General features: G+C 41.3%; 1 protein-coding gene across 4 annotated transcripts in view; it reads right to left on the reverse strand.

The window, feature by feature from the left end:
- The window catches only part of DNAJB6 (DnaJ heat shock protein family (Hsp40) member B6), a 57927-nt gene that overhangs the window by 10593 nt on the left and 20534 nt on the right, over window positions 1-26800 (reverse strand). For 3 of the 4 annotated variants that reach the window (XM_084201001.1, XM_084201003.1, XM_084201000.1), the window contains exons 6-8: window positions 23053-23187; window positions 22157-22301; window positions 20631-20701 (exon numbers count right to left, since the gene is read on the reverse strand). In XM_084201001.1, coding sequence (XP_084057127.1) covers window positions 20631-20701; window positions 22157-22301; window positions 23053-23187 — 351 coding nt within the window. The remainder of the gene's footprint in view (window positions 1-20630; window positions 20702-22156; window positions 22302-23052; window positions 23188-26800) is intronic. The other variant, XM_084201002.1, reaches the window with a different exon arrangement.

Genomic DNA, 26800 nt, shown 5'->3' on the forward strand with positions numbered 1-26800 from the left:
TCAAAAGTGGTGTGTCATATTCTGGAAGTTTTTCCTGGGATGTGCCCGGCATCAGCTGCTCAGGGAGGGGTGTGTGCTCCCAGCTAATGTGTGTGCTCTTAGTTCATGGCTGGAAAATGCTTTGAAGATGAAGAAGGCACCAGGTACGCAAGACAGGACAGAGCAGGAATCCCCACTTTGTGTGCACCCCACACCACCACTCCCAAACACAACGGGCTGCATTGTCTTTACCTTGTAATCCTACACGGGGAGATGCTTCTGAGGGCATGAGGAAAGGGAGGCAAGGTGTGTTTAAAAAGTCATTTCACAGCACAGGGAGGCACCCGAGGCCCTGCAGCAGAGGAGGACTCCTGAGCACACAGTGGGCTGTGCTTGGGTGCCAGCAGAGGATGCTCCTTCCCAAGTGGTCAAATGGCCATGCCCAACCTCAACACTCCTGCTTTTGTACCCTGGAGTCCCCCACACTCCAAAGGCACCAGCAAACACCACAGAAACACGAGTGATGACAAGACAAGGATTTCTGCCTTCAGTCTCTGCCTGCATCACACCAGTGTAAAACCCTGGGTGTGTGGTTCTCCTTGCAGTAGGACAGGGCTGTCAGGGTGACACAGGACTTCAGCCACGAGAGGCAGGGGGCGAGGAAAAGCTCAGGAAAAGCCAGATGCAGAATTGCCATCGTCACCCATAAGAGGCTACAGGATCTGACACACTATACAAACTGCACTGAAGAAGGTATCAGGCTGATAATACCTATGAAGATAAGCCTATAAAATGCCAAGACTAAGGAAAAAAAGCACATGGAACCTGTTTACATCAGCTGCACATACAAAAAGCAGTCAAGAGAGTTCACTTCCTAACAAATTACAGTGCACCAGAAATAGGGGATCCCTCCTCTCCCATGAAAACACAAAGTGCATGGATTTCTTTTTCATGGGCAAAGTCCTGCTTAATGTATGTTTAAAATTTATATTCACAAATAGGTGCAGAAATGGGAAACGTGCTGAGGCCATCCTTGAGGCTCTGGATGTGTTTGTGCATCACAGAGCCATCCCAACCAGGCACACTCACACAGCTCCTCAGCACTGGGCTCAGGGAGCCAGCACACCTTTGCAATCACAGAACACTTCAGCTGCAAGGAGCCTTTAAAGCTCATCTGGTCCAACCCTCCTATAATAACCAGGGACATCTCTCACTAGATCAGGGTGTCTCAGGGCCCCATCCAACCTGACCTTGAATGTTTCCAGGGATGAGACACCTACCAACTCCTTGGACAACCTGTGCTAGCCTTTTACCACCCTCACTGCAAACATTTCATCGTTGTATCTAAGTCAGCCCTCCTCCAGTTTAAAACCATCACCCCTTGTCCTGTCACTACGGGCCCTACTAAAAGGGCTGTTTCCATCTTTCTTATCAGCTCTCTTAAAGAATTTGAAAGGATGAAATCCATCTTGATCACCTAACAGAGTTCTTCAGTCTTCCATATCCCCAAAGCAAAAGCAAATTTTAATTCAACAAGCAGACCCCAAAAAATTGCCCAAACTTTTCCCCCTCATGAGTTGTGGGAGGGCAGGATGGCACCAGAAATTAGTTAAATGGTGCAACATCCCATCAGCTGTGATTTAAATACTGAATTGACTGCAGTGCTATGCATGGCACGAGCTGTCAGATCTTCCTCTGATCATCCACCTTTAGCACACCTGGCACAGCAAAACTAAAGTGTGCTTTGCATCAACTATTCTCTCCTGTTCTACATACTTGAAACATTTGAGCCAGACTGCAGCACTGCAAATAGAAAACTTGAACAGAATTTACTCTGGGAGGAGTCAGCCACAAAGGACATCACCACCAAGAAGTGCTAAATTCTGCTAGAGCTTTGTCAGCAGAGATGTTTGTCCTAGAAATGGCTTTTAGGAAGACAGCAGGTACTGGGGATGGGGGCTGGGTGTGGAATACCCGAGTTCTGAGCAGGAATATCCACCCAAGGAGCACCTTGCAGGAGTGCTCAGGCTTTAAGCAGCCCTCAGTTCCCCCAACACCTCCTTTGTGCCATCCCCTGCTCCTCCACACCCGCCTGAGAGCCTGGGCAGCCGCGCTGTGACCCCAAGCAGGGACTGAGCCAGGTTAAAAATAACCCTTTTTGCCAGCTTATTTTTAACCCAGCTCAGAGCCTGCAGCCAGCTCATCGTGCAGCTGCCCCAGCTGGGGCAGGGAAGGGGGAAACTGTTGAGGGCAGCTGGAATCAGCATCCAGGTTACGGTGTTAAGCCAAAGATCTTATTCTACCAATGCAAATAATAATTAAAAACCTAGCAGTTATTTCACTTGCAAAACCAGTTTGGAGAAGTTACATTTCTAAGAGTTAGTTCTGAAAATTACTGATTTGGCATTACCAGTAACATATAAAAACAATAATTAAGATGTGGGTTTGTGCTGCAGCAGGTTCTCTGAAACGAACAGCAACTTCCAGGGAAGAAAAGAACCAAACAGGAGCTGCAGCATCCTAAAAAGCTGTGTTAGGGCTAACAGCTAGCAAGAAGGGCTGGGAAATCACTTCTCACGGCAAAGAGGTGCTGCTGGGCGGTGGAAAGCAGGCTCCTCGGAGCTGTGATAAACCAGCAGAGGGCAATATCGGCTGGCGCCAGGTGTCCCGGCGGAGCGGCGCTGCCAGCCCGCACTCGGGCGGGCACACGGGGATGGTGCAGGGCTGTGGCAAACCGGGACAGGTGGGGGCTCAGGGGAGCCACCAGCTACGGCAAAGGGTCTGTGCGTGATCCTGGAAATTTGTCTCAGCATAGTCTGACGTGTCTCAGTAGAGCAGTGTCCTAGGGTGACTTGATGATGCTTGTATCCCCAGTGGTCTGTTCTGTTTGTGCTGATAGTATATTCTGAGGATGACACACAGGAACATAAACACCGGCAGAAACACGCAGGTGAGCTGGAACAGGTGAGTCTTGGAGCACTTCACACCACAGCAGTCCTGCACAGGCTGCCACTCACCATTATTTGTGTTACATTTAAGTAATACCCCTGTATGTCCAGGAATTGAACTGAAATCCTAGCAGGAATCAGCAGTAATTAATGGCAGGACAGTAATGACAGAACTACGCTGAGCAAAGCAGGGTAAACATCCTGAGGAGATGGAGCTGCTGATTTGCATTCACCAGCTCACTTCCCGCACTGCTGCCTGCTGTGCTCTTACACACCACAGCACAGAAATCCAGCTAGAATCGGGGTTTCCCCTCTGTTACGAAATAGAGAGCAGGTGTGCCAGTTTGCTCAGTGCCAAGGAGCACTTCCCTGAGGCCACAAGCACCAGAGAGCCCCCAGTGCCCTGGCAGCATCAGCACAGCTCCCAGCTCAGCTCCTGCCCCCGGGTGTTCCAAGGCGGCTTGCAGGAAGCTTCCTCCATTGGAATCATCTCTGAAGGATGGCCTGAGAAGTGTCTAATTCTTCAAGACTCTAAAGTTAAGGGGCAGTGTAAACTCAGAGCAAGGCATCATATTGCTGCTTCAGCCAGTCTGAGGCTCCCCTGAGCTGTTCCTGATGCAAGCCGACATCACAAAGAGTGCAGAAAGCTGGGGGTGGGAGGGGAGCTTTCCTTGAATTTCTTGCCCCCTCCATTACCAGGGTTTGGAATTTACCCCGTGCTTACAGAGGACCTGCAGTTCCTGATGACTCAGCTACATCTGCTGCTGCCACAGAGAGCTGAACTGCAATGGAAGGAGCAACCAAAAGTGAAAGAGAAAGACCCCCATTTAAACACACTTATCTGAAATCGATTGCACTGTGATCTTTGTAATCTATTGATAAGATTTTTCTACCAATGTACTTTTCCATGGTTACAGCAGCTCTGGTATTAATATTTACCTTGGCAGAAGGTACCAGGGTTCCTAGCCTGAAGTCCACCAGTTGCTGGGAAATCTTAGGCTTTACAGGAACCAGTTTAATCTGAGAACTCATCTAGCAGATCTGTCCACAGGCCTGGATTACTCTGGACTGAAAAAATCCTGGAGATCAACTGGATCTTTTGTTTCTTCTCATGAAAGCTTCATATCTAATGTATGATAGCACACAGAAGACAGCAGGAGACCAAATGACTCTACTAAAACACAGAAACGGCCTAATTTAGGGGACCACACCTTGAAAGTTGCCTCCAGAAAGTTGCCAAATCATCAGTTTTTTTTAATTCCTGTTGGAAACTAGGGATGCTCATTATAAAACACCCAGCCCAGGGTATTTTCCAAAACCACGTGCACACACACCCCTTACCTCTCCTGAAACTGTAGACAACACGCACAGCCAAGAAAATACTCCCTTCACCATTACTAGAGGCTATGTTGAGCAAGTTCTTCTGATTAATTGTTCTTAAACTTGTTTCTAAATGCCAGGAAACACTAACACTGTGACGCTCAGCAGGAGTTATAAAACCCTCTTTTTTCAGCCTGGGCTCTCTTGGGATTGTCAGACTTGATAGAAACCAAAATTTGCATTGAACCCTCTTTGGAAAATGTCTCTGACTTTGACAGTGACAGCCTTTAAAAGTCTCTCTCTTGCTATTTGATGTGATCCTTACAAGAAAAAGCAGCCATTTTAAAATCCTCTGATTAAAAAGATGCACATAGTTTTGAAAGCTGAAAGAGCCTGAAGTCACTCAGAAACTATCCAGGGAATGCTGGAGCAGCTGCCCCATCTGCACCGTCACTTTTGTAAACTGTAAAGGGAGTTTATTTCAACAGTGACGTTTACCAGCCAAAGCACAGGACAAACAACGAGGTTTTGAATCGGCTCACAACAGATCAGTGTCTTTCACCAATTATTGGCAATCATTTTCCTTCCAGAGCAAATGCACTGGGTGTTACAGAGAACACGGGGTGATTCAGGGTTTCTCAGAGTCTGAGACTCCTGTCCTGCAGAATTCAAGGAAATATTTATCCAAAGCGGTGCCTGGAGTGCTCAGCTGGGTATAAAGTGAAGATGCCAGCAGCTCCCAATCCATGCCCTGCAGAAACCTGCTCCCAGTGTCCCAGCCCCTCCTCTCCCTGTCTCACATCCTGCACAGGCTCTGACAGCTCAGCTCTCTCAGCACCAATGGCACTGCACTCTGATGTGGGTTAGGTCTCCCTGCTACAACCCAAAAACTCATATTAAGTTTATAATTAGGGGATTTGGGCTGGCCTTTCCCAGGCCAGGACCAGCACTAGTATCTTGCCTGCCATGAAAGCCAGGCATTTCTTGCCGGGGGGAAGAAAAATCCAGAAATGGCAGGAGATGGCAGGGGAGGTGGTGGCAAAGTCCTGGGAAGTGATGGAAAAAACAAGGGTGTGGGATTTGGGAAAAGGGACAGGCTGATGGAGTGCTATTTCAGTCCTGGAGAGGCCTGGCTACAGCACCTCCAGCGTCCAGGAAAGGGCAGGGCTCAGTGCTTTCTGCTCCATGCTCAGAGCAACCCTCTGCCCTCCTGGCTCTAGCAGCTGGCAGTGGACTTGCTCCTTTCATTTCTCGTATTCCCTCGTATTCATCTGCTCCAGTGCCGTACCCCTGCAGCACAGACCAGAGCAGGGTAAACCCCACGCTGTGTTCTCTCACCTTCCCTGCCCTGCAGCAGCTCCCTTAGAAAGTTCCAACTTTAGATTTTCCTTTTTTTTTTTAGGTGGATTTTACCTACCACCTCCATCCACGCCCAAGAACTCCATGATATCCTGCATTCAGCTCAGCGTGTCCCAACACGAATCCTGCACTCCCAGCTACTCAGGGCACATTTCACCACAAAGATTCCCCAATCTGCAACAAACTGGTACAATAAAGTGAATTTTCAGCACACACCAACCACAACAGCACTGCTTTGAAAGGAAATGTGATCATGCTGTTCCCCATGGTGGCTATCAGGGATCAATGGCTACAGCCACTCCTGTTGGACCAGGCTGAGCTCTAGAGCCTGGCCTAAAGAGAGGGAGCTGCTGGGAAAGCCTGGAGTTACCTCCTCCCCACCAAAACTTCCTCACCAGAACCTTTTAAAGCCCACTGGATTGGTCCTACATGATTTCTGAAGAGAGAAGGCACAGGCTGAGCACACCCAGGTTTCTGCAGCTACTTTCCTTCTGTTAAAGCACACCAGGGCATCCATATGGATAATGCCAGTTGCTCTCATCTTAAAGATCTGGGATGTTGGAAAAGCAAATGGCAGGAGGTAACAACATGAATCCTCATGTTTCCAGCAAGCTGAGAAATGACCCAATTTGCATGCTCAAAGGGAATTTTATTAATTTTAAAAGACTTTATCAAGCAGGGGCCTTATTCATTTCTGCATGAATTTTGAAAGGAAGCAAAGAATGAGGAATGAGCTTCACAGCTTGACATATATAAATACAAATTAGCAAGATTTCAAGCTTGGAGCTTGACCAAGTGAACCTGATTTTTAAACAGCAATCAAGATTACTTAAAAGATTGTATTTTCTACACTGTTCAGGGTCATGTCAGAGGTCCACCCCAGTTTCCTGCAAGTCTCATTGTACAGCACTGCATTGAAGTGACCAGACCCCTTTAACAACCTGTACCAGGGCTCCTGCTCTTGGGGCTTCCTTCTCCAACACACCTCACACAACTCATGGCTGAGATGGAGCTCAGAACACTGTACCTCTGTCTCTTACATGGCTCCTCTTCCTCTAGAAATTGTATCATTGACATCAACTTCTTTGATTTGGTTTGATACTTACAAGGGCAGACAGCGATAGGACAAGGGGGAATGGCTTTAAACCATTGAAAGGGGGCAGGTTTAGATTAGATATTTGGAAGAAATCTTTCCTGTGGGGGTGGTGAGGCCATGGCACAGTTTGCCCAGAGAAGCTGTGGATGTTCCATCCCTGGAAGTGTCCAAGGCCAGGGTGGACAGGGCTCTGAGCCCCCTGGTCCAGTGGAACATGTCCCTGCCCATGGCAGGGGATCAGAACTGGCTGAACTTTAAGGTCCCTTCCAACTCAAACTGTCCTGAAACAAAGAGGGTTTTTTCATCTCAGCTCTATTTCGACCTCAGACAGAAATCCCCATGGGTTTCATCTCTGCCACGAGGAAGCCTCGCAGCCCAAGTTTCACTTCAAAATTGTATTTGAAGTGCAAACCAAAATCCTACTGAGGGAAAAAAAAAAACCAGCCCTTATAATGAAACTTAATAGTCATTACTAGAGGAAAACAAAGAAATAAAAATTCCACAGTGCAACTGCATGCAGCCCTGCCAGGTCCTCCATGGTGTACCCAGACATGAGGTGCCTCCCATCAGTGTTTCCTCTGCCCCCCTGCCCAAGCAAAGCTCCATGACCTTCACATCTCTCACACTTGTTCTCCAGAACCTCCCAGTTCCACATGAAACAGCTCCTTCACTGTCCCCAAAGACAAAATTTGCTTCTTGTCTTCAGCCCTTCTAGGAGTTTCCACCACCAGGTCAAGCAAAATTGGCTTCTAATTAAAAAGCTCTTCAAACAGCAAAAGCAGAGGAAAAGTGCTCTTCTACTTTTGCAACAGATCTTTATAACTCTTAAAAACTAATGAGTTGAAGTATCAAGACGTCATCTTATATTCCCATTAGCGGCCCTCACTAAAGGAGCAACTTCAGAACAGCTCTGAGCAAGCCCTAATTTGCAAATTGTACAGCTGTGTTACATATTTTTCCATTGATTATCAGCTTTAAACCAGTCTTCAAAACCTTAATGCACAGCAAACCCAGATTACCGTAAAAGAAAAAAAAAATACATCAAGAAAGAGCCATGCAGTTAAATTTAAAAAGAAAAGAATCTCATGAGTGACTTCAGAAAAATGTGATGAATGACTTCCCCAGCTGTTTTGTCAACACTTCCATAGTAATTTGGCAAAAGCACAAAATCACTAAGTTTATACTTTCATCAAATGGCTATTAGTGCTGTTGAAATATCACAGACACGAGACAGTGAGTGCAAGCCCCACGTTTCATATTGCACTGTCCACGCGCCGTTTGCAAGGTCTCATCTTTTCAGGTTAATCATTTGAAAAATATTCTCCCTTCTGCCCCGAGGCTTAAATATGACACTGTGGCTCTGACACTACGGGTTCCACATATTAATTATAAAAAAAAGAAGAGATACCTGCCCTCTCCAATTATACCCCCCAACATGCAATTTATTCCTCATCCATCTATCCCTGTAGGACTACAGCACGCAAATCCCATCTTCCAGTGTGAGCACACATCCCTGATTTACAGAGCTCCAGAGACCATCACCTTTTAAATGACCCTGAAAGCATCACATGCTCACAGTAACAGGACATCTCTTCTGAGGTTTCAAAGTATTTCATGAACTTTCACCACAAAACCCAGTTCCCAATGACAGGAACACTAAGTTGTTAGCTGCTGTTCCATTTTTAACACAAAAATGACAAGCCTGAATTATAAAAAATTGTGTTTCAAGTTGACATTCAATGGTAGTTTTGACTAAATACTATATTTAATTATGAAACCTGTACAATTGGCCTTAGAGGAGACATGACTCCCAGGCTGCATCAACTTTTGTTGTTTGGCATCTCCAATCCATCTCAAAGTTTCCAATCATTCTTCCTTTCCTACCCACAGTCAAGTTCTTAAAACCCACCACAGTTTAGCAATACAATTTTTCAAATCCTGTCAATAACAAAATTTAAAAATGCAATGTATACACACAAATACATGCAGGTATTTAAACAGATAAAAATTAATTGTTCCATGTATGCTTCTCAAAATGAACTTCTGACCAAACAACCAATAAAGAGAGCACAGAAATGAAGATTTTTTCTACTGAAAAAACCCCAAACACCAAACGAGGAACATGACTGCCACGCAACACTAACAATACTTACAATTCTCTTTTGTGCCTGGAAACAGTATCATCAGTTTATACACTCCTTCTGCAGACATCCAGTGGGAGCAGGAAAGATTTTACCAAGAGAGCTTTGTGAGTTTTGGAAAGAGAAGGAGAGTTTGAAGAGTGGTATTAGTACCTCTGGGTGCACCCAGGAAGGCCATGGACCTCCCAGGAAGGCCACCCTAGGGCTGTCCCCATCCTGTGTGGCTGCAGTGGCACCATCCCACCTTCTCCTCACCTTGAGATCCGTGGGATAAAGCACCAAGGACAGGAACAACCACAATCTCTGGGGCCAAAGCGAAAAAGGGGGTACCGGTATTTAAGGACTTTCCATAATGGCAGAGAAGCTGGAGTGCTCCACGTTCCAGAAGGGTGGAATGCACACTGGAGAGCCCACTGGCTCTTGGTGCAGAAGTGGATGTGACCTGGGGAGGGCTGCCTCCACCAAAACTGCACAACTGAACACCACCTGAAGTTGTCATAACCAGCTTCTGCTCAAAATCACCCAGCATAAAGATGTACTCTCACTCCTGTAATTCTGTAACAGCAGTGAAAGCTTTATGCAAGAATGCTTAAGTGACTATTTGTCAGTGGGATCAATATATCATGGTATAAATATTTGAAAAATTATAAAAACAAGTATCAAAACTGCTGTGGTTTGAGCTGTGTAACTTCAATTTTGTAGCAGCCCAAAGTGCAGCATCCAGCAGAGCTACTCCACCTCCTCCTTGAACATCAGCAAACTCAGAATCTTCTCAGAAACACTGGCCAAGAGCATTTCTGAGTGTGAAGGTGTCAAACTCAATCTACACAAAAGCATTTCTCCTCAGCCTTGTGAGCCAGTGTGGCTCCCTTTGCAGGTTTGGAAATGTCCTGCAGACAGCACTGTGACAAAGAGAGCAAACCTGGAACAGATCCACAACAGGTAAGGCTGATGTTCACCTACATTGGTTATCATACAGTTCAGTGACTGACAGAAACAGTCCCAGATTTTGCACATTTGAGAACATTTTGTCACTTTCCAATTAAAATTCTGACCTTGCTTGAACTGCTGGTATTGGATACAGCCTGGTATTTCTACAGAAACAATCTCCATTTACAGTAATATTTAAAAATACTAAATAAAAGACTCATGAACTGTTTTTCTAAGGAGAAAGTTGCTTAGACAAGACTGAATAGTGGACTGGAAACAGAATTGGAGCCAAAAGGGCAGCAAAATTGCCTTCCAGGAGATGGAATCTGTTTGCAAAAGCCTTCAAAGCACTGAATTCAATTGAGAAGATAAATCAACAAATAAAACCACACTGTTATAAGAGCAATAAATAGACACTGATGACAGTTCAGTTAGGACCTGAGTGTCCACCTCTACTCCAGTTTTAACTGAAAATCTAGAGGACCTAGATTTTAAAAGATTAGCCAGAATAGTCACAAAAATAGAAAACCCAAGAGGCTTTGACCTCTGTTAACAATCTATCATCTAACCTACGTGAAAGCTGCACTCTAAGTTGCCAGCTTGGCTCTGTGCCCCTTACAGGCCCAAACCCAACAGCAGAGACACTGACAATTTGGGAGATTTTGCCACCACACCCAAAAAACACAACAGCAATCTGCATCTAGAGTCAGCATGAACCAAGGGCTGGTTTCAGGAGGAGCTGGGAGGTGCAAGGCAAAATTCCCCCCCACAAACAGCTCTCATAAAAGAACTTTCCACAACTGGAAACTATTCTGTGCAGGGCAACAAGCACCTCCCCTGCAACAGAGCAGCACGAGCATGCACTTGGCTTTGTGATTTATTCCACAGAAAGGGTTACCAGGGATGGAGTCATCACCTTCTATAAACATTTCGAGGGCAAAGCCACACATGTGATCTCAGAGCAAGTGCTAGAGGAGAGGGAAGAGTGGAAACCACGTTAAGAGAAGAGTAATCAGTTAATCTTATGTTCTCAATTTGGTTGATCAAGAAGAGCAGGGAGGTTCAAACACCTGTGTCTTCTCAGAAAAATGTTTTATTTCCCTGAGTTGAGTTTCTTGTTTTTAGGAGTGATTACAAGAAGCATCTTCTCAATTAGTCACTGCATTAAAGCCACTTAAACGTCACTTTCTGTTCTATGACACTTTTTGAGACAGAGTTATAGCTATTAATAAATAAATTATTAATGGCTACAAAACTGCTATGAGAAAGCTCCAGGACAAATTACTCTACTCTCTTTTAACCTTTAACCAAACAGACTTTCTTCCAATTCTTTCAGGCTAATACTTTCAATATAGATCAAAGTAGGTCGATAGCAATATTTCAAAAGTACTTTTGAAATTTAGATACACCTCCCCTTGCAATAGATCCTGCAATTTAGACACTATATAGGAGTAGATGACATTGATATGTAACACCTCTAAAATATGAATATGCATAGTAAAGTACACATCATTTTCTTTTTACTTAAGAGTGGTAAAAACCAATCATCTACTTGTCATTTTCTACCTGCTTCTCAAAAGAAAAGGATGTTTAGTCTATGAACACTGGGCAGTGACTGTAACAGGGGACTAGATCTGCACAGCAAACAAAACTACATTTTCCACCTCTGGAATAGGTTCCACACAGAACGCAACTCCAAACTTTGAAGGTCCTTGGAAAATACAGCTAAAATTGATGGAATTGTTTTGCTTTGACAACTTCCAGTTCCAGTACATTTAAAAACATTTTTTTTAAACAATTTTAAAGTTTTGAAGCCATTTACTGCTAACGAACCTTCAAGGTGTGCACTGGCTACAAGGTGTGCACTGTAAACTACAAAAATGTTTCTGTCCAAGCCTCCTTTTAGGCCAGAGAAGGGCAGAGCACGTACACTTGTTTGCTTTTCCATTAACAAGATTCCTTGTGTCACTACAGCTGGCTCTGGCCATGCTGGTGACTGGAAAAAGCCTTACACTTTTTATTACTTGCTCAGAAAGGAGACTGCACAAGGGCTATTTTCAGCGCTGAATATTTACATCTCAAAATACAGTTCATTTGACCACTGAAGAATAACATTCTGGAGTTCTAGTGCTCTTCAAAAGCAGGATACCTTTCCCAGAAAATTTGGGAGGACCTCAAGAGATTATCAGGATTTTACCACACCATAGCTTACCTTTTAGTTTTGTTACAAACTGTGTCTGTTCCTTATATGACCCAAATGCTAATGAATTATAATGCTAGGAAGTTGCCTTTCCTCAAATTCTCCTTAGAAATTAACCTAACAAATGCAGCTCTGAGTATATACAAAACCCAAAATATCATCCACAGAGAGGTTTTTCACACACAGCCCGGCAGGACACTTCCCTGCCTATTCTGTAGAACCATTTATCTGACATAATGCAGTCTTAGGTGTTTAGCACACTACCAAAGGTGACTCTATTAACAAAAAGCCAGTTCTTTTCACCACAGTCACTTAAAATTCAAAACACATGCATTGCTAGCCTTCAGATTTAACACACAGTAAAAATAAAAAAAATTTAGATCATTAAAACATTGCCAGCATTCAAGAAAACGAATAGCTTACTCTGAAATGTGGATCTTTGCTGCATCATTACACTGATTAACAAGAGACATCCTAATCCTCAACTGAGGAGTTGGAATTAGGCTGTCTCAAGGTGTGCAGTTAGTAGCTGGTGAGAAGACAGGACATACACAAGGGCTCATTGTATTGCAAATTCCAAATCTAACTCCCGGGCACAGTCATCACCGACCTCGCCCTGGTTCCTCCTCCTCCTCACTTAGCATCCAATTCATCCATTACAATAAAGCCACTTACCTGAACAGATCCAGAACATCTTCTCCCACATGAAGTCCACTCTTGGCACCTACACATCCCAAACTGGATGCTTTAGGGCAATAGTCATCAGGCTGCCCCAGATGCGCGTGGTGTTGGCTCCTCTCTTCCCAGCTGCCCTGCTTCCTCAGCACCTCCCGAGAGACAAAGCAGCCCCCACATCACAAAAGCATCCCCCAGTCTGAAAACCACTCTAAGGGAACATGACCTATGGATCAATGTCAACACATCAGGAGGGAAGAAGCCAAGGTACAGCCCATGGAGGAGGGCTGGAAGGAGCACTGTGCTCCATGGTGCATCTCGTTCTGTGCCCCAGGCTCCCAGAGCTTCCACTACTTCTATGTAAAGCCCAAGCAATCCCTTCTCACTAGGAGATATTTTTCAGAAAGCTGGTCTTTAAGACATGAAAGCCAGAGAAACTACTGGTCTTGGCAGCTTCTTCCAACAGTTAATCATCCATGTGTTAAAAATGTGTGTTTATCTTCTCATTTGAATTTGTCTAGTCTGATACAAATATTTATACTCTTCTTCCAAACAAGGCGACCTTTGATATGCACAGTTTTTTCTAATTGGTGTACACATTTTTTTTAGAATCAAAGTGGAATTTGGCACACCATCCTCAGGCTGCAGAAGCACCTCCCTTGCTTGTGCTAGCAGGGGAACAGCCTCCAGAGCAGTGCTGAGCCTGGGCAGCCAGAGAACAGGCAGGGTTCACTGGAGGAGGAGACAGACAGACAGCCACCACTTCTGCATTCACTGTGATAACTCGTGACCATGTTTTCCTGATGAGCAAGGCAAAAGCCAAATGAGGAGAAAAGTCCTTGAAATCTATATCAACAGCACAAAACTGTTGCCTTAGCACGAGTTCTAACGTCATTACAGTGCAAGGATTTCGTCTCGCCAGAGCTTCATACCTCCTCCACGTTCTCACAAGCAGCTCCTCTATGCACTGCCTGTTCCCAGTCCTTGCAGCATCATCTGACTCCTCTTACTCCAGACCCCACCAATCCACTCTTTTATACCACTTGTTCTTATTGGCTACAGGTGTGGCCCATTAAGATCAGGCCTGCTTCTAATCTTTAGTAATTGGTCCAGCTGCAGCTCATTGGGGGATAAGATTACCTTCTGTACCACCTTCATTTACCCATACTGTATCCCCCTACACAGAACAAGCTGCATTGTTTTCCTGCTTCTCCCTTACTGGTTTCAAGGACCTTAAGATTTGCTATTCTTTTCAGGGGTACACCATCCAATCCCAGAAAAGACAGAAGTAGCACTAGAGGTGTTTAATAAAAGAAGCATTTTGGTGGTTGTCCTAACTCTCAAGGTGAATGTCCCAAAAGGACAATCTTCCAATTACTCAGGAGCTGAGAAACTGAGGGCAGGAGACTTCTGAATGCTACTCCGGCTTGCAGGCAGTGCCAGATACAGCCAAAATAGCTCCAAGTGAATTTCTAGCTCTCTCCTGCTCTCCTGCCAGCTCCCACTTGGTGTAGAAGAGTTGTACAATGCCCTTTTATTATCCAAGTGCAGTACATTTGGTGATAAGGACCTGACTGTATTTCCATAGGCACCCAGCAGTAAGAAATGAGATTACCAGAGTAATTCTCAGCAGTGTCTGAGTGACTACTCAACAGGAGATGGCCAAGTAACTCAAAGCACCAAAGTGCCTTCTGATGAGAGGCAGTGATATTACAGAAAGCTTGGCCAAAGTCCTCTGGAGACAGAAGGCCTTGTCCTCTAGCTAAGGAAAGGCTGAGCCTTGGCCATTTGAGATTTGTCCGTTTTCCTTCAGAAATACTTTCACAGATAAGTTCAAAACAATTTTAAAACATCCACAGTCTAGCTCCCCCTGGAAGGAGAATGACAGTGACTGATACTGCAGAATGCTCTTACACAAAAGCAAAGCACAGTATTTCCATTGCTGAGTATGACAAATATCACAACAGGATGACAAATGCAGATTTAGTTTCTGAGAAGAGTAAAAGGCAGCCTCCAACTACATGTCTAGGAGAAAACTTTGCCAGAGAAGGCTATGGTGACAGTTATGCAAATGTGTGATAAATTACCAAGTTAATCTTACTCTGTATATCAGTTACAAAGATTAACACAGGCTTGACATGTATTTCTGGAGGGAAACCGAAAGATGGATGAGGCTGCCCAGCTTTTCTACCAGATGTCTCAAAGCCTCTGTAGCCTTATGACTTTTATTATTATTGGGAGGTAAACTCCCCTCCTGCACCACAATTCAATCAAGCTTGTGACTGGAACCAAGACAGAAGATTCCAGAGCTACTGCTTTGCATTTTCAGCTGGTTTAGCAACACCTTCGAGCAACTCCGTTACAGACACAGACAAGTAATTCTCTTTTCTGGTCATCATGAATGTGTGTTCCTCAACATGAATACTATGACCAGTCACCCAGGCTGGATCCCTCTCTCATTCTAGTAACTCAAATAAATTCACAAATAAGAAACAGTGCAGGAAATGTCAAATTTTACTTTTAACTTCAAAAAGGAGGAACTGAAGCGTTCTCAATGTACCATGTTATCTGTTCTATCACATAACAGAGCAGCAAGCTCACGTGAGCTTTTCCAAAGTAGGTGTTACTATTTCATCTCCCTCTAACATTCAGGTGAAAGAAAGGATTCAGCTTTATTTTCACTGCTGGTAAACTAGCAGCTACAGGGTTTTGTTTTTTCTATTTTTATGAAATTCACTTGAAGTTGGTTGCATCGAAAAGAGCTAGAAAAGCCCTCATTTGAGAGTCAGAGGTAAATATAAGCTATAGGCTAAAGCCAAATTTTAAGAGTTAACTACCAAAAGCCTCTAAAAATATTTTTTCTTGACTGTCAGTTTTAAGTCAGGTTCAAAAATTACCTCTTTTTAGTGAGTTTAAAATTAACTCAATATGCTGCAAAGTTAACTTTATTGTAAAAGCCAGAGAAACTAAAGAGAATTCTATTTAATCGTGTCCTTCTGATAAAATGTTTTACTTATCTTCTCAATTAAACATACTTTAATCCCCACCACAACATTTTGAATCTGACAACATCTGAAAGTCTTCCACTTCCTTTATTCTTTTAGAAGGTAATTAGCAGTCAGGCCATCAGTGCAATCTACCTCACACCAGGACAGCCCAGCTTTCAGGCCTGGGCACTATCACCTCCAAACTCCTGCCTATCTTTTGGCCACAGCAGCATGACAGAGCATAAAGTACTCATGTGGGGTTTTGATTAACTTTCTACCAGCTGTTGTAAGTGAGATAACACCTAATGCAGCACCGAGTCTGCCACGACAGTTTTCAGAGAAGTTTCAGTGAGTTTAAATCAGCACAGCTTGCACAAGTTCAGGGTTATGGCTCTGATCATCACGGGATTTTAATGCTTTCAGTTTTTTTTAACCTGACAGCATCTCAAACATAAGTTTTACTATTTTGTGAAATGTATGGCCTATATAACAGAGTACAAACCAATCATCTTCAGTTTAACCTTTCAGGAGTGCACTTCACTCAACAACCAGCTCTAGCCAAGGTATGTTTTTCAATACCAAGTAGAAAATCCCCTAGAATTATAAATTCAAAGGTGCAGTTTGTAACACTAAAAAAGTAAACATTCTTCATTCCAGCTCTAGTGCAACATAAGGACCATTTCAGCATTTCAGGTGGAAGGTTAAGAAGTTCTGTACCTACGACAACCACTTTAAGACAAACAATAACAAGAAAACCCAACTGCTGTCTATGTTGAGGCAAATCAAGTCTGTGATCATAACTTTCTTATGTTAAAAAAGAGAAAGTTTCAAAGTTTGGTTACTGCTGACTGGCAGATTACTGATGTCCATATTGCCATTAGCCCATGAGAATACCATGACTTAAGAATAAGCCTAAACACCAGAACATCCAAAAATCACAACCAAAGAGGCAGATTTTCCAAAAATACTAAGAAACACTTCCCCAAAAAGGTCAACAAGTATTTTAAGTCCTTTTCAAAGGTTCTCTGACCACAAGCATCAAACAGCTGTAGCATTCATTCTGCAACACAACCATCTTCAGAAGCACTATCCTGTTACAACCACAGATTAAACTCAGGCAAAGGAACTCACTGCTCAAACAGAACAGAAGCAGATTCAGGAACTCACATTTCCAAAAATAAAAAATAAAATCTAACTTTATCACTGGACTAGACCACAGATGGTCTGAAACACAGCACAGCTAAATACAAAAGACAAACCTCCAGTTACACCTAATGCCAAAACACTGAAGGAGTCAAGGAAACAGGATAACCAAACACAAACATTGAGAAGAGATACAAACCCTCTGGGCTTAGAGATGATGGGTTTTTAAATCTTTTACAATCTTGTTTTCAGCATTCTAACTCAGCTCATCAATTAATCACAAGTTGATACAGGATCCACCTGACAAATGCTACGCACACACTCTCTGCAGAGCAGCTTTGTCACCTACACCACAAACCAAGCCCTCTGATTCTCAACAGAGAAGGTATTGTGAGAAGTGAGCACTGCAGGAGTGCAGCCATTTTACAGTGTGAAGCATTCCAACACAAAATCCCAAACTCCTTCAGAAAAGCCAAGTGGAAGGGGCAGATGCCATGCACTCTACAGAGAAACTGGGGTTAGTGTGCTGCACTGGGTTACTGCCATGCACAAGGGACTGCAAAGAGGTTGCACCAGGAGAAAGCATCACAAAGTTCTTGTATTCACCAATGAACTTTGAAGCAGAGCATGACGGACTAAATGACTTAGCAGGTTCAAAAACTCCATCTTGGTTTTTCCAAACCACTGTTTTTCCAGGATGCTTAATTTAAATGGGATGGTGTCACTAAACATTCAAAATTAATCCCTCATGTATGAAAAGATGGCACTTTTAATCCAATAGCACCTGGTTTTGAAAGCTGCCTCATCCTACTGTACATTTGTACCTAGCCTTTGCCATCAAGAAGTTTTTCTGTTGTTAATTATTTTGTACTATTTTGGCCAAAACTGAAGTTTAAGGAAATGTGCTGCCCTTGATGATCTATCACTTCTAATAAACAGGTCTCGTACACCCATGCAAATTATTAAGGAACAACATAAAATTTTTTTCAAAGCAATCTAACAAGTGGGTTTTCAGGAGAAAACAACTAAATTCAGCAAAGAAATTCTGAATATAATATGGAATGTGAGTTTATTTTGTGTTTTAAAAAAGGAGCTGGATGCAAGAAGTTGCATCAAAAAAAAAAATGTTGGATGTGATGTCATTTCAAAAAACACTGACAGAAATGGAGACTGTTAGGTTTAGGTCAAGTGAACAATGACAGATTTTTCAACCTGGAACTGGAATTCCTGGTCCAATGATATATTTGAACCAAGACCACATATCCAGTTCAACCACCAGCCTATGGAAATGCTGGTGTGTGGGTATCTCACTCCTGCAGGAATCTACTGCCAAATTCTGCCTTCTGCTGACTCATTCTCTGTGTTTTGAAAGTTTCTATCAAGGAAATGCAGCACAGCCACTTTAATGCTGCATTTTGGCCAGCTCTGACAAGCAGCTTTAGGGATCTGAAGACAGAACAGAGACTATCCAAAAAACTGGATCTTGAGCAAATTTAGTGTTAAAAAATTTCACTATAGAATCCTGATGTGACCTGTTTGTGTGTAACACTGTGACACTTTCCTAGGTAAGAATATAAGCATGTGGGTACAGATCTGCCACCCTAATTGTGTTCTTAACCTGAGCAAGGCAATTGAAATGTTAAAGATGACTTGGAATAAAACCAGAAGGCGAAGTTTGGCACTTTAATATAAAATCTAGGGGTATCCAGAGGAAGGCATTCAAACTCAACTCCAGATTGTCCTAATTTTATTTGACTTGGTTAATCAATTTTAAAGCATTTTTTACAATTTACATAATTTAAAGGAGCACACTGCATCCCATAAATATAAATTAACATTTTTAATAACTCAAGACATCACAACAAAGCCAAATTTTGAAATAAATTTCATGTTTAGTTATCTGGATCAAGAAGTAACATACATGGGGAGGGGGAAAAAACAGCATTAACAAGAAAACACTGTTTAGTTCTAAACTAAGTTTGTGCTTCTACATCAAAAACACAACACTGAAGTGACAGGAACTCTGCAAAGAACTTGAAAAGGTATATAACTGCTTTAGTCCCAAAACCAAAGTATATATTTCTTTTTTCTTCTATATGTTATTTTTTTTTCAGTTCTATCAAATGAGCATTAATGGTAGAGGGACAAAAGTACAATATACTAACTTTACTGCAAATACAAATTCTGTTGTAGCAGTTTGTTAGCTTGGTTTGGCTTAAGTTAAAATGGTTTTCCTGCATGAAAAACAAGAGCATATCTTTTCAATGTATTTAATAATCAACGCGTTTGTTAGTACAAAGCAGATGGTGTTCAGCAAGAAGGCATTAGGTGATCATTTGAAAACACCATGCTTTTTTTTTTCTTTTAACCACTAAGCCACCCTGAAGAGTTTTGTGCAGGCCAGATGTTCAAAGCTGGTGCACAGATGAAAGCTGCACATCCATGATCTATGCATGGAACTATCCAGAACATGGCAGGTGTTAACATACACCATTAGTTACCTGCATGCTTTCTCTGTGACACAGCAAAACCAAATCATCTTTCACTAAACTTTGAAAATCTGGTCTTAACTACAAATGAACACTTTACTTCATTAATTTAACAAAGGGCATTAATCCATCTTTTGATTTTTGGTTGAGGACTAAAAATAAGAATGAGATATCATAATCCTAATAATTTTGTCCAAATCTTCGAATGAATTATTTGTTCTCAAAATAGCAGAAAAAAAAATCTCATAATTCTCAGTCTTTTTGCAATTATTAAATGTTAAATAAATTTATCAAATGTATATTTATATTTACTGCATATTATTTTTTGAAACAAATATCAGAATAACTTCAGAAAACTTTTTAAAACAGAATTGCTTTAGGCCTAGACTTAATTACATATTAGGGCAAAAGATGGAGTTAGAGAGTCAGCCTCTGAATGCTTCTTAAAAATAGGTGCTTTAAATACAGGTTTAGAAATGAAATTAAAAATAATGTTTTCAGTCACACTGAAGAAAACATCTGTGAAGAAAAAGGCCCTCATCCTTAAGATTGAAGAAAAAGATGGTAAGGGGAAAAAAAAAAAAAAAGCACCGTTTTCCCAAGTTGCCCAAATCACACACAGACACAGGAAGGTTACAAATGCCATTCATGAAAGAATGCACCACAAACATCAGCATTTATTCATTTTGAATTTTTTTTTTTTTTTAGCAAATGACAAAAGACTCAGCTCACTGGCTTCACTTTTGTTTACCTTTTGCTTACATTACACATTTAAACATTTGTCAAAACTTACTAAAGTTGTCTGCATTCATGCACAACTAGAAAACATCCTTAATTTATTTAAACCAGAAATGCATTACCAGAAATGTATTAACATTGTTCACTACTAAACATTAAAAAAAAGAAAAAAAAAAGTTGAAATTATTAAAAAGGTTATCCTGGAACTGTTAACTTCACAGCAGACTTGAACTACTAATTGGCTCACATTTCAAATTGGAAAAAGCAAGATTCATGCTAGTGTTAGTGTACATCTCGCCCTAGCACTACTGAAGGATCATGGTTCACCTTGATCACAGATAAGAAAAGAAAAGTGCATACAGAAGTTTACAACAATTTAAAGGACAAAAAATGGTCCAATTGATGTGGTCCCAACGATTAACTCAAAAGTCTATGACAAATACGAGCTTCTGTGAGCTACTTATACTACTTAAGATTGAGTACCGATATACAGAAAGTTGAATTCGTTTGAAATCTTCAAAAAATGTTCCTGTCAATCCTCAAATGGTGGCTGTTAGAGCTTAAAATTTCTGTTAAATGCGTGCGTTGAATTACTTGTTATCCAAGCGTAGCAGCTGCTCCTTACCATTTATTGTTAGCGACCTTAACTGGCCATCTTCTTCAACTTCTACTCTCTCTTGTCCATTCTCAACAATCCTGCAGGACAAAAACACCATGAGCCATTTTAGAGCACTGCAGGCAGTTTCAAACACACACTAGACCTCAGGTTTAGATAACAAACTGTAAGGGAGCAGCACCTGCTTAATGCAACTGTACTTGGCAAGCTTTGGCATTTACCAGCGCTGGAGCTGGCACCAGCACCCATCTGCATTTCCCCACTGCTTAGTCAGGAAAATTGCCTTCTGGAAGCTGGAATTCTCCAGGATGTGCAGTTCACAGTTACAGCTGCCACCTCGTACATTGTCACACTTGTGCTCACACTACACACTGTTATCTAGGCCTAAGTGCCTTGACAGATTAACTGCACAATCTTGACACTGCATTTAGTTCCTACCCATTTGTTAAATGTATGATATTCTAGATCCAATCACAATTTTGTATACGAAACAGTCTTAAATCCATTTTTAATTTGATCAGAGCAAGTAATTTGTAGACCTACTATATACCAACTTTATGACCAGCATGCATGTTACAAAATTCAAGTATCCCTGATTGAAAAGGGAGATTCTTAAAGAGATTTTGAGTTTTCTGGAATACACTCACAAAAATATGATGACCACACCAGCATGTGATCCAGAGGCTGTTTGTTATTAAGTGGCCAAGATGATAGGAGCTCTCCAGTACAACAGTTCACAGAAGAACCTTGCACTTACAAGTATAGGACCAAGTTAACAAACAAAAACAATTCATACTCCCTCACTTTTCTGTAATTTTCTATTAAGTAATGAAATTGCATTTAACTACTTGTTCAGTACTGCTATATTGATTATAATATTCCGTGTAGGTTTTTCTATAGCTAACTAAGATGGGTTCCCCAAACACAATGATTTCCCCATCACAAGCATGAAATGGAGAGAAAGTACACTGTGTACAGGACTTGAAAATTCCCTGTCCAACAGACAGGCACATTTTTCTCCAAAGCAGGCTTCAGTTCCTTATTTCATTTAACAGACAGACTTCACTCAAACACTGCCTAGGAAAGCACACTAAGCAGATGCTAGAGAAAACTCTCTTATAACATCTGCAAAACTAAAATTCTTCCCAATTCCCAGTTATAAGCCTCACAATCAGTAGACATCAAACACACTTTCCTTCCAGAAGTTCAAGCTCACTGGGCAGACCACAGTAAAGGACCATAATAAAAGGTGCAGCACTACATAGGAGATTCTAAAGCCTAAAAGAGCTCCAGCTCCAGCATTAAGTAACTCAACAATGCCAAGAAGAGACAGAGAACCCAATAAAGTATTTCAAGATGGTTTTAAGCATTCAGAGAAATCCAAGTAATATGATGAACATAACAACAAAAGTAAAACATAAAAGCATGTATCACTATATGCGTGTGTGCAAAGATACAATGTATTTATATGCACATAACTATAGATATGTAAGTCTCTACATATAGTTTCATATAAATATATTTATATCACTTACTTCTTTGTAATAATTTTTCTGCCATTAACTATTTTAGTTGAGGTTGATACTGATTTGAAGTTTCCCATTCCACTGCCACCAAATGACGTAGAGGAGAATGATGAAGTAAGGCCTCCATGTCCCAGGGAGCCAAACGAAGTAAAACCTATTGAAAAAGAAGGCATTTGAATAAAATGCATGGCTGTGGGATCCAAATTTATCATCCACTCAGACTATATCCTACTTTCAGGAAGCCCTCAGCATCAATGACTAGATGGCATTAACACCAGCCTGAGAATAAAACCATGGCTCCAGGCCCATCCATTTCTCTCATATGGACCAACAGTTCAAGTTCCAAATGCACAGCATTGTCCAAAAGCATTTGTCAACTCCTCCCCTGAAAAGGCATTCAACCTTTATCTACACTTTGTACTCAGGGGAAAGCCAGCAACTCTAATGAATCTGATCATCAGCTTTAATGCAGATGTTGGGATGCTCTGAGCTGGCAGACAGAACAAATCCTGTGTCAGTAAGACCCCAATCAATGCTCAGATTCCCAGCACTCTATGTAGTACCATGGGGTTTAGGCACATGTTTTTCAAGACTTGTAATAAAAGCCATCACACTCCTGAAAGCAAACAGAACAAAAGAATTCTAATGCCATGAAGAAGCTGTAGCACCAAAACAAAGAAAACAGAAAGTTCTACTTCTTAGAGATCTGTTCACTCTATATGAACTTTCAGGTAGCTCAAATACTCTAACTATGGATTCATTTTCATTTACACCTTACAGACAGCAGCTTAATTAAAAAAAATAAAAATCAGTCACAGAATTGCCTGAATGGAGAAGCCAGCTTGCTGTACTGCAATCCTTTATGAGCCAAAATTGCATTCTTTCTTAAATGCAATGATATTTACTTGTGTCAAATGAAGAGAAACCACCTCCAAAAGCAGGGAATCCACCAAAGGCAGAGAAAAATGATCCACCACCACCTCTGCTTCTGCTTCCCCTTGGACCACGCCTGCCACCGAAGAACTCCTCAAAAGGGTCTTCTACAAAACAGAAGACAACATTTAAGAGTCAATATTACTGAGTGATTCTGTATTTAACCATTAGGGATTATTTATTTAAAATTAAAAAAAAAAAATTGTTAACAGGTAAGATTCTTCCTTTGAAACATTTACTAAGACTCCTCCAAAGGTAACTGCTATGCTCCTTCTGGCCTAAATACTGCTTGCTTCTGGACCTAAAAATAATTTTATATATATGAAGTAGCTGATTTCCTTATTTTACCTGTTTAGCATTAAAAACTAGTAAACTTAATGGAAAATATTGCATACCTGAACTTTCTAGCTTATTTCTATTCAAGATTTATTGTGGATCACCATGATCTGAAAAGTAACTTCCAGATAGGTTGTATTAATTATTGAAATCTAAAAACAGCAGCCAGGGATTGATGACTCATAATCCTAAAGTGTTCCAAGTGTTTAATTTAGCACTTGCCACATTAGATACTCCAAACACGTTTTCTGATGCACATTTAGCAGCAAAGCATGGAGGTTTACACACAGCGTCCCAAGGAGGCATTCAGTCTGTACCAAGCAGGAGGGAGAGGGCAAAAACAGAGAAAAAAGGTCATGGATAAAATGTTATTTCAAATTCTAGTTCCACTGTTATGCCATTCAGAACAGCTATTGTTCCATCCCCACCAGGAAGACAATAGTCTCTTTCCAAAAAGGAAAAAAAAAAGATGGGGGAGGTGTCAGGCCGTGGGGTACAAGACCAGCACCTATACAAGCAGTCTTTATTTACTAGAATTATCAGAAAACTGCTTTTCTCTAATTCTCTTGAGACAAAGAACAACAAAAAAAATTGTAATCATAAACCAGGCAGTCAATAAACATAATAAATACTTGCATTAAAACAAGAAAAGTTTAGGAACTACTCTCTTAATCAATCACAACTCTTCCAGAATGAGTGTTATTGAGAACACCAATGATTTTACCAAGTTTTTCAGTATTGAAAGTTCAGAATAAGCTTTTAATGAAAACTGCAGAACCTGGTGATAGCGGCTATAGAGGTACGAAAGCAAGGAAAGACTTGTGACTGCCCGAGTGTTCAGAACTACAGCTGACAAAGTGAAGGTCAGAAATGCAGTATTTGTTCCACTTCTGGTACCTCCACAAAAATTCAAGCTGATTTATGATAAATCACCAAGTTAATACACTATGCATTATGCATCATTTAGTAATCAATATGATAATAAAACTATATAAGTTACCATCTGGTTTTGTGCAATTACTTAAATATGAAACGTCCCAATGTATTTATGTTGAACAAGGGCAGCTGCTAAAAAATATCCCTACCCCCTCCTAACCTCCATACTTATTGAGTAAAACAACACAAGACCAAACTTTTATCTTGCATAAACTGGCGAGCAAGTGGTAAGATTTTTTTTTTACCTTTGTCACTTTTTGTTTTGTAGCTTCTTTTTTTCCCATGTAAAGCAATTTTTCCTCAATATAAAGATGACCTATTAGTACCTTCATAGAAGTTAACCAACACTTAATGGAAATATGGGAAGCATTATAATTTCCAAAACAAGCACTATGTCCATTTTTAAAATAGGCTAATTTTGTCAGTCTAGCATATCAAGCAGCAAGTACAACCACAGCAGTTAATTGTTTTGTAGTCCAATTTATTCTCACAGGAATGACTCATAGGTTAGTTATGAAGGTCATTCACTCACGTGTACAAATGATCTATATACTATATTACTCCCACTGTTAAGCTTTCTATTTATAATCCAAATTTTCTCGTTACCTGGAGTTTGAATAAAAACAAAACAACCTATCATGTAAGCTCTGAGTTTTTCATCTCCCACAGTGTATCAGCCTATTCTGCAAGTGAATCTCTCCTCCCCAGCACAACAGCTGCAGAAACAAAGTTATTTAAGGGAAGATCATGGACTCTCCTAGAGATCCCTGATATCAACCCAGCTTCTCAGTGGATTACTGCGAGACCAAGGCCTAAGCAAGACTTGGCCATGCCTTATCAGCCTGCACAGCAAAGGAAGAGGTCAGCACTTGGTATCTGCACGTGTTCAAACGTCAGGTGATTGCTGTCAGCAGCCTGGGAACAATTCTCCAGGGCTCTTTCTGTAATTCTCTCAAGTGAGACAGAGCAACCACTCTACCGCAGTGCACTGCAGAATGCTCAGCAAGATGGATTATGCTGAGACAGGAAAGGGGGCAGGACTTCTCAGAGAAACTACTCCTTTATGATTCTGACAGCCAAGTACAGCAGGCAAAAGAAAAAATACCAAAAACATGGAGAGAAGGCAGCAGGAGGCTGCTGCACTCTCATTTGTTGTATCTACCACCAAATACACATTAATATAGCAACCTCACAGCTAGGCAGACCCTGTTTATGCTTTTACTCCCTAAATCAGGATGATGAATAGCACCACTCAGCAAAATAATAACATTTCAGCCCTCTAAGTCTATTTTAGCAGAGCCTTTCCATCCCTGATAACCTTTTCATAAAAAAAGGCCTTTTCCAAACAGTTCAAATACAGGGTGTTGGGGTTTTTTTAATGATTCCTCTTACTATAGTCATTTTGGTACTTCCAGTCCATTTTTTACTGAATGTGAGCAGCATATCAGATTAAGAAAACTAAGCAACAAAAAGAGAAGAAAAAAAAATACAAAAAAAAAAAGTCAAGGCCTTTCTAAAAAGGGGAAAATAATATATAAATACAACTTCCAAGCTTCAGAAAATCAAAATGTTAAACCAGTGATACTTAAGAGTATTACCAACCACTGTCTGGAGATAAATTCATTATATTACAATCTAGGTATTACCAGAAGCTTATGGGAGGACAGAGCATTACATTAAGTTTCCATTAAAATGTTGGAGTATATTTCTAATGCAGAATTTGTGGTGCTGTAAGAACAGCAAAGATCAAGAGAGAAACCTCAAGGAGGCCAATGAGAAAGACTTCTTATCTACCAACAACAGAAGATGCCATGAAACCTTTTGGAAAAAGGCAAATGCTAAAGCAAAGAACTCATGGTAGCCCATTACCAAAACACCAGGCAAAATGAAGGACTTAAAGGAAGGACTTCAGGACTCTTGCTGTTATCAGGAAGCAAAACTGAAGTTACAGAAGCAAAAAAGTTAATGTGGAGACTGGAACACAAAACCCCCAGCAACACAGAAGATTGTACACTAACAAACATGTCTGAAAATAACTGCACTGGAGGTAATGTTTCTTTAGAAAATTTCTTTAGAAAAATCATTGCCAATTCTTTAGAAAAAGAATTGCCAATTCTTTAGAAAAATCATTGCCAATTCAAATGCAACAACTGTCTTGATCCTCTGGGTAAAACATTAAACCTTCTCCCTGCAAACCATGGAATATCACCTTGCTTTTCTGTAGTCACAGGAAAAGCATTTCACCTCTAAACAGGTCAAATAACAACTACTGTAATAAATATCACACTGCGGCTCAAAATAAGGCAGGTTGTGATCTCTCCATTCTGAGGAGTCCCCAGCTGTAAAACAGAAACAGGATTTTTTTTTCCCCCTTTCAGCTCATGGCAGAATACTACTTAAAAGATGTGATTATAGGACCAAATAAATTGCACTAATTCACTGATCCAA

This window comes from Fringilla coelebs, assembly GCF_963513975.1.
Source record: "Fringilla coelebs genome assembly, chromosome: 1".
NCBI classification, from domain to species: Eukaryota; Metazoa; Chordata; class Aves; order Passeriformes; family Fringillidae; genus Fringilla; species Fringilla coelebs.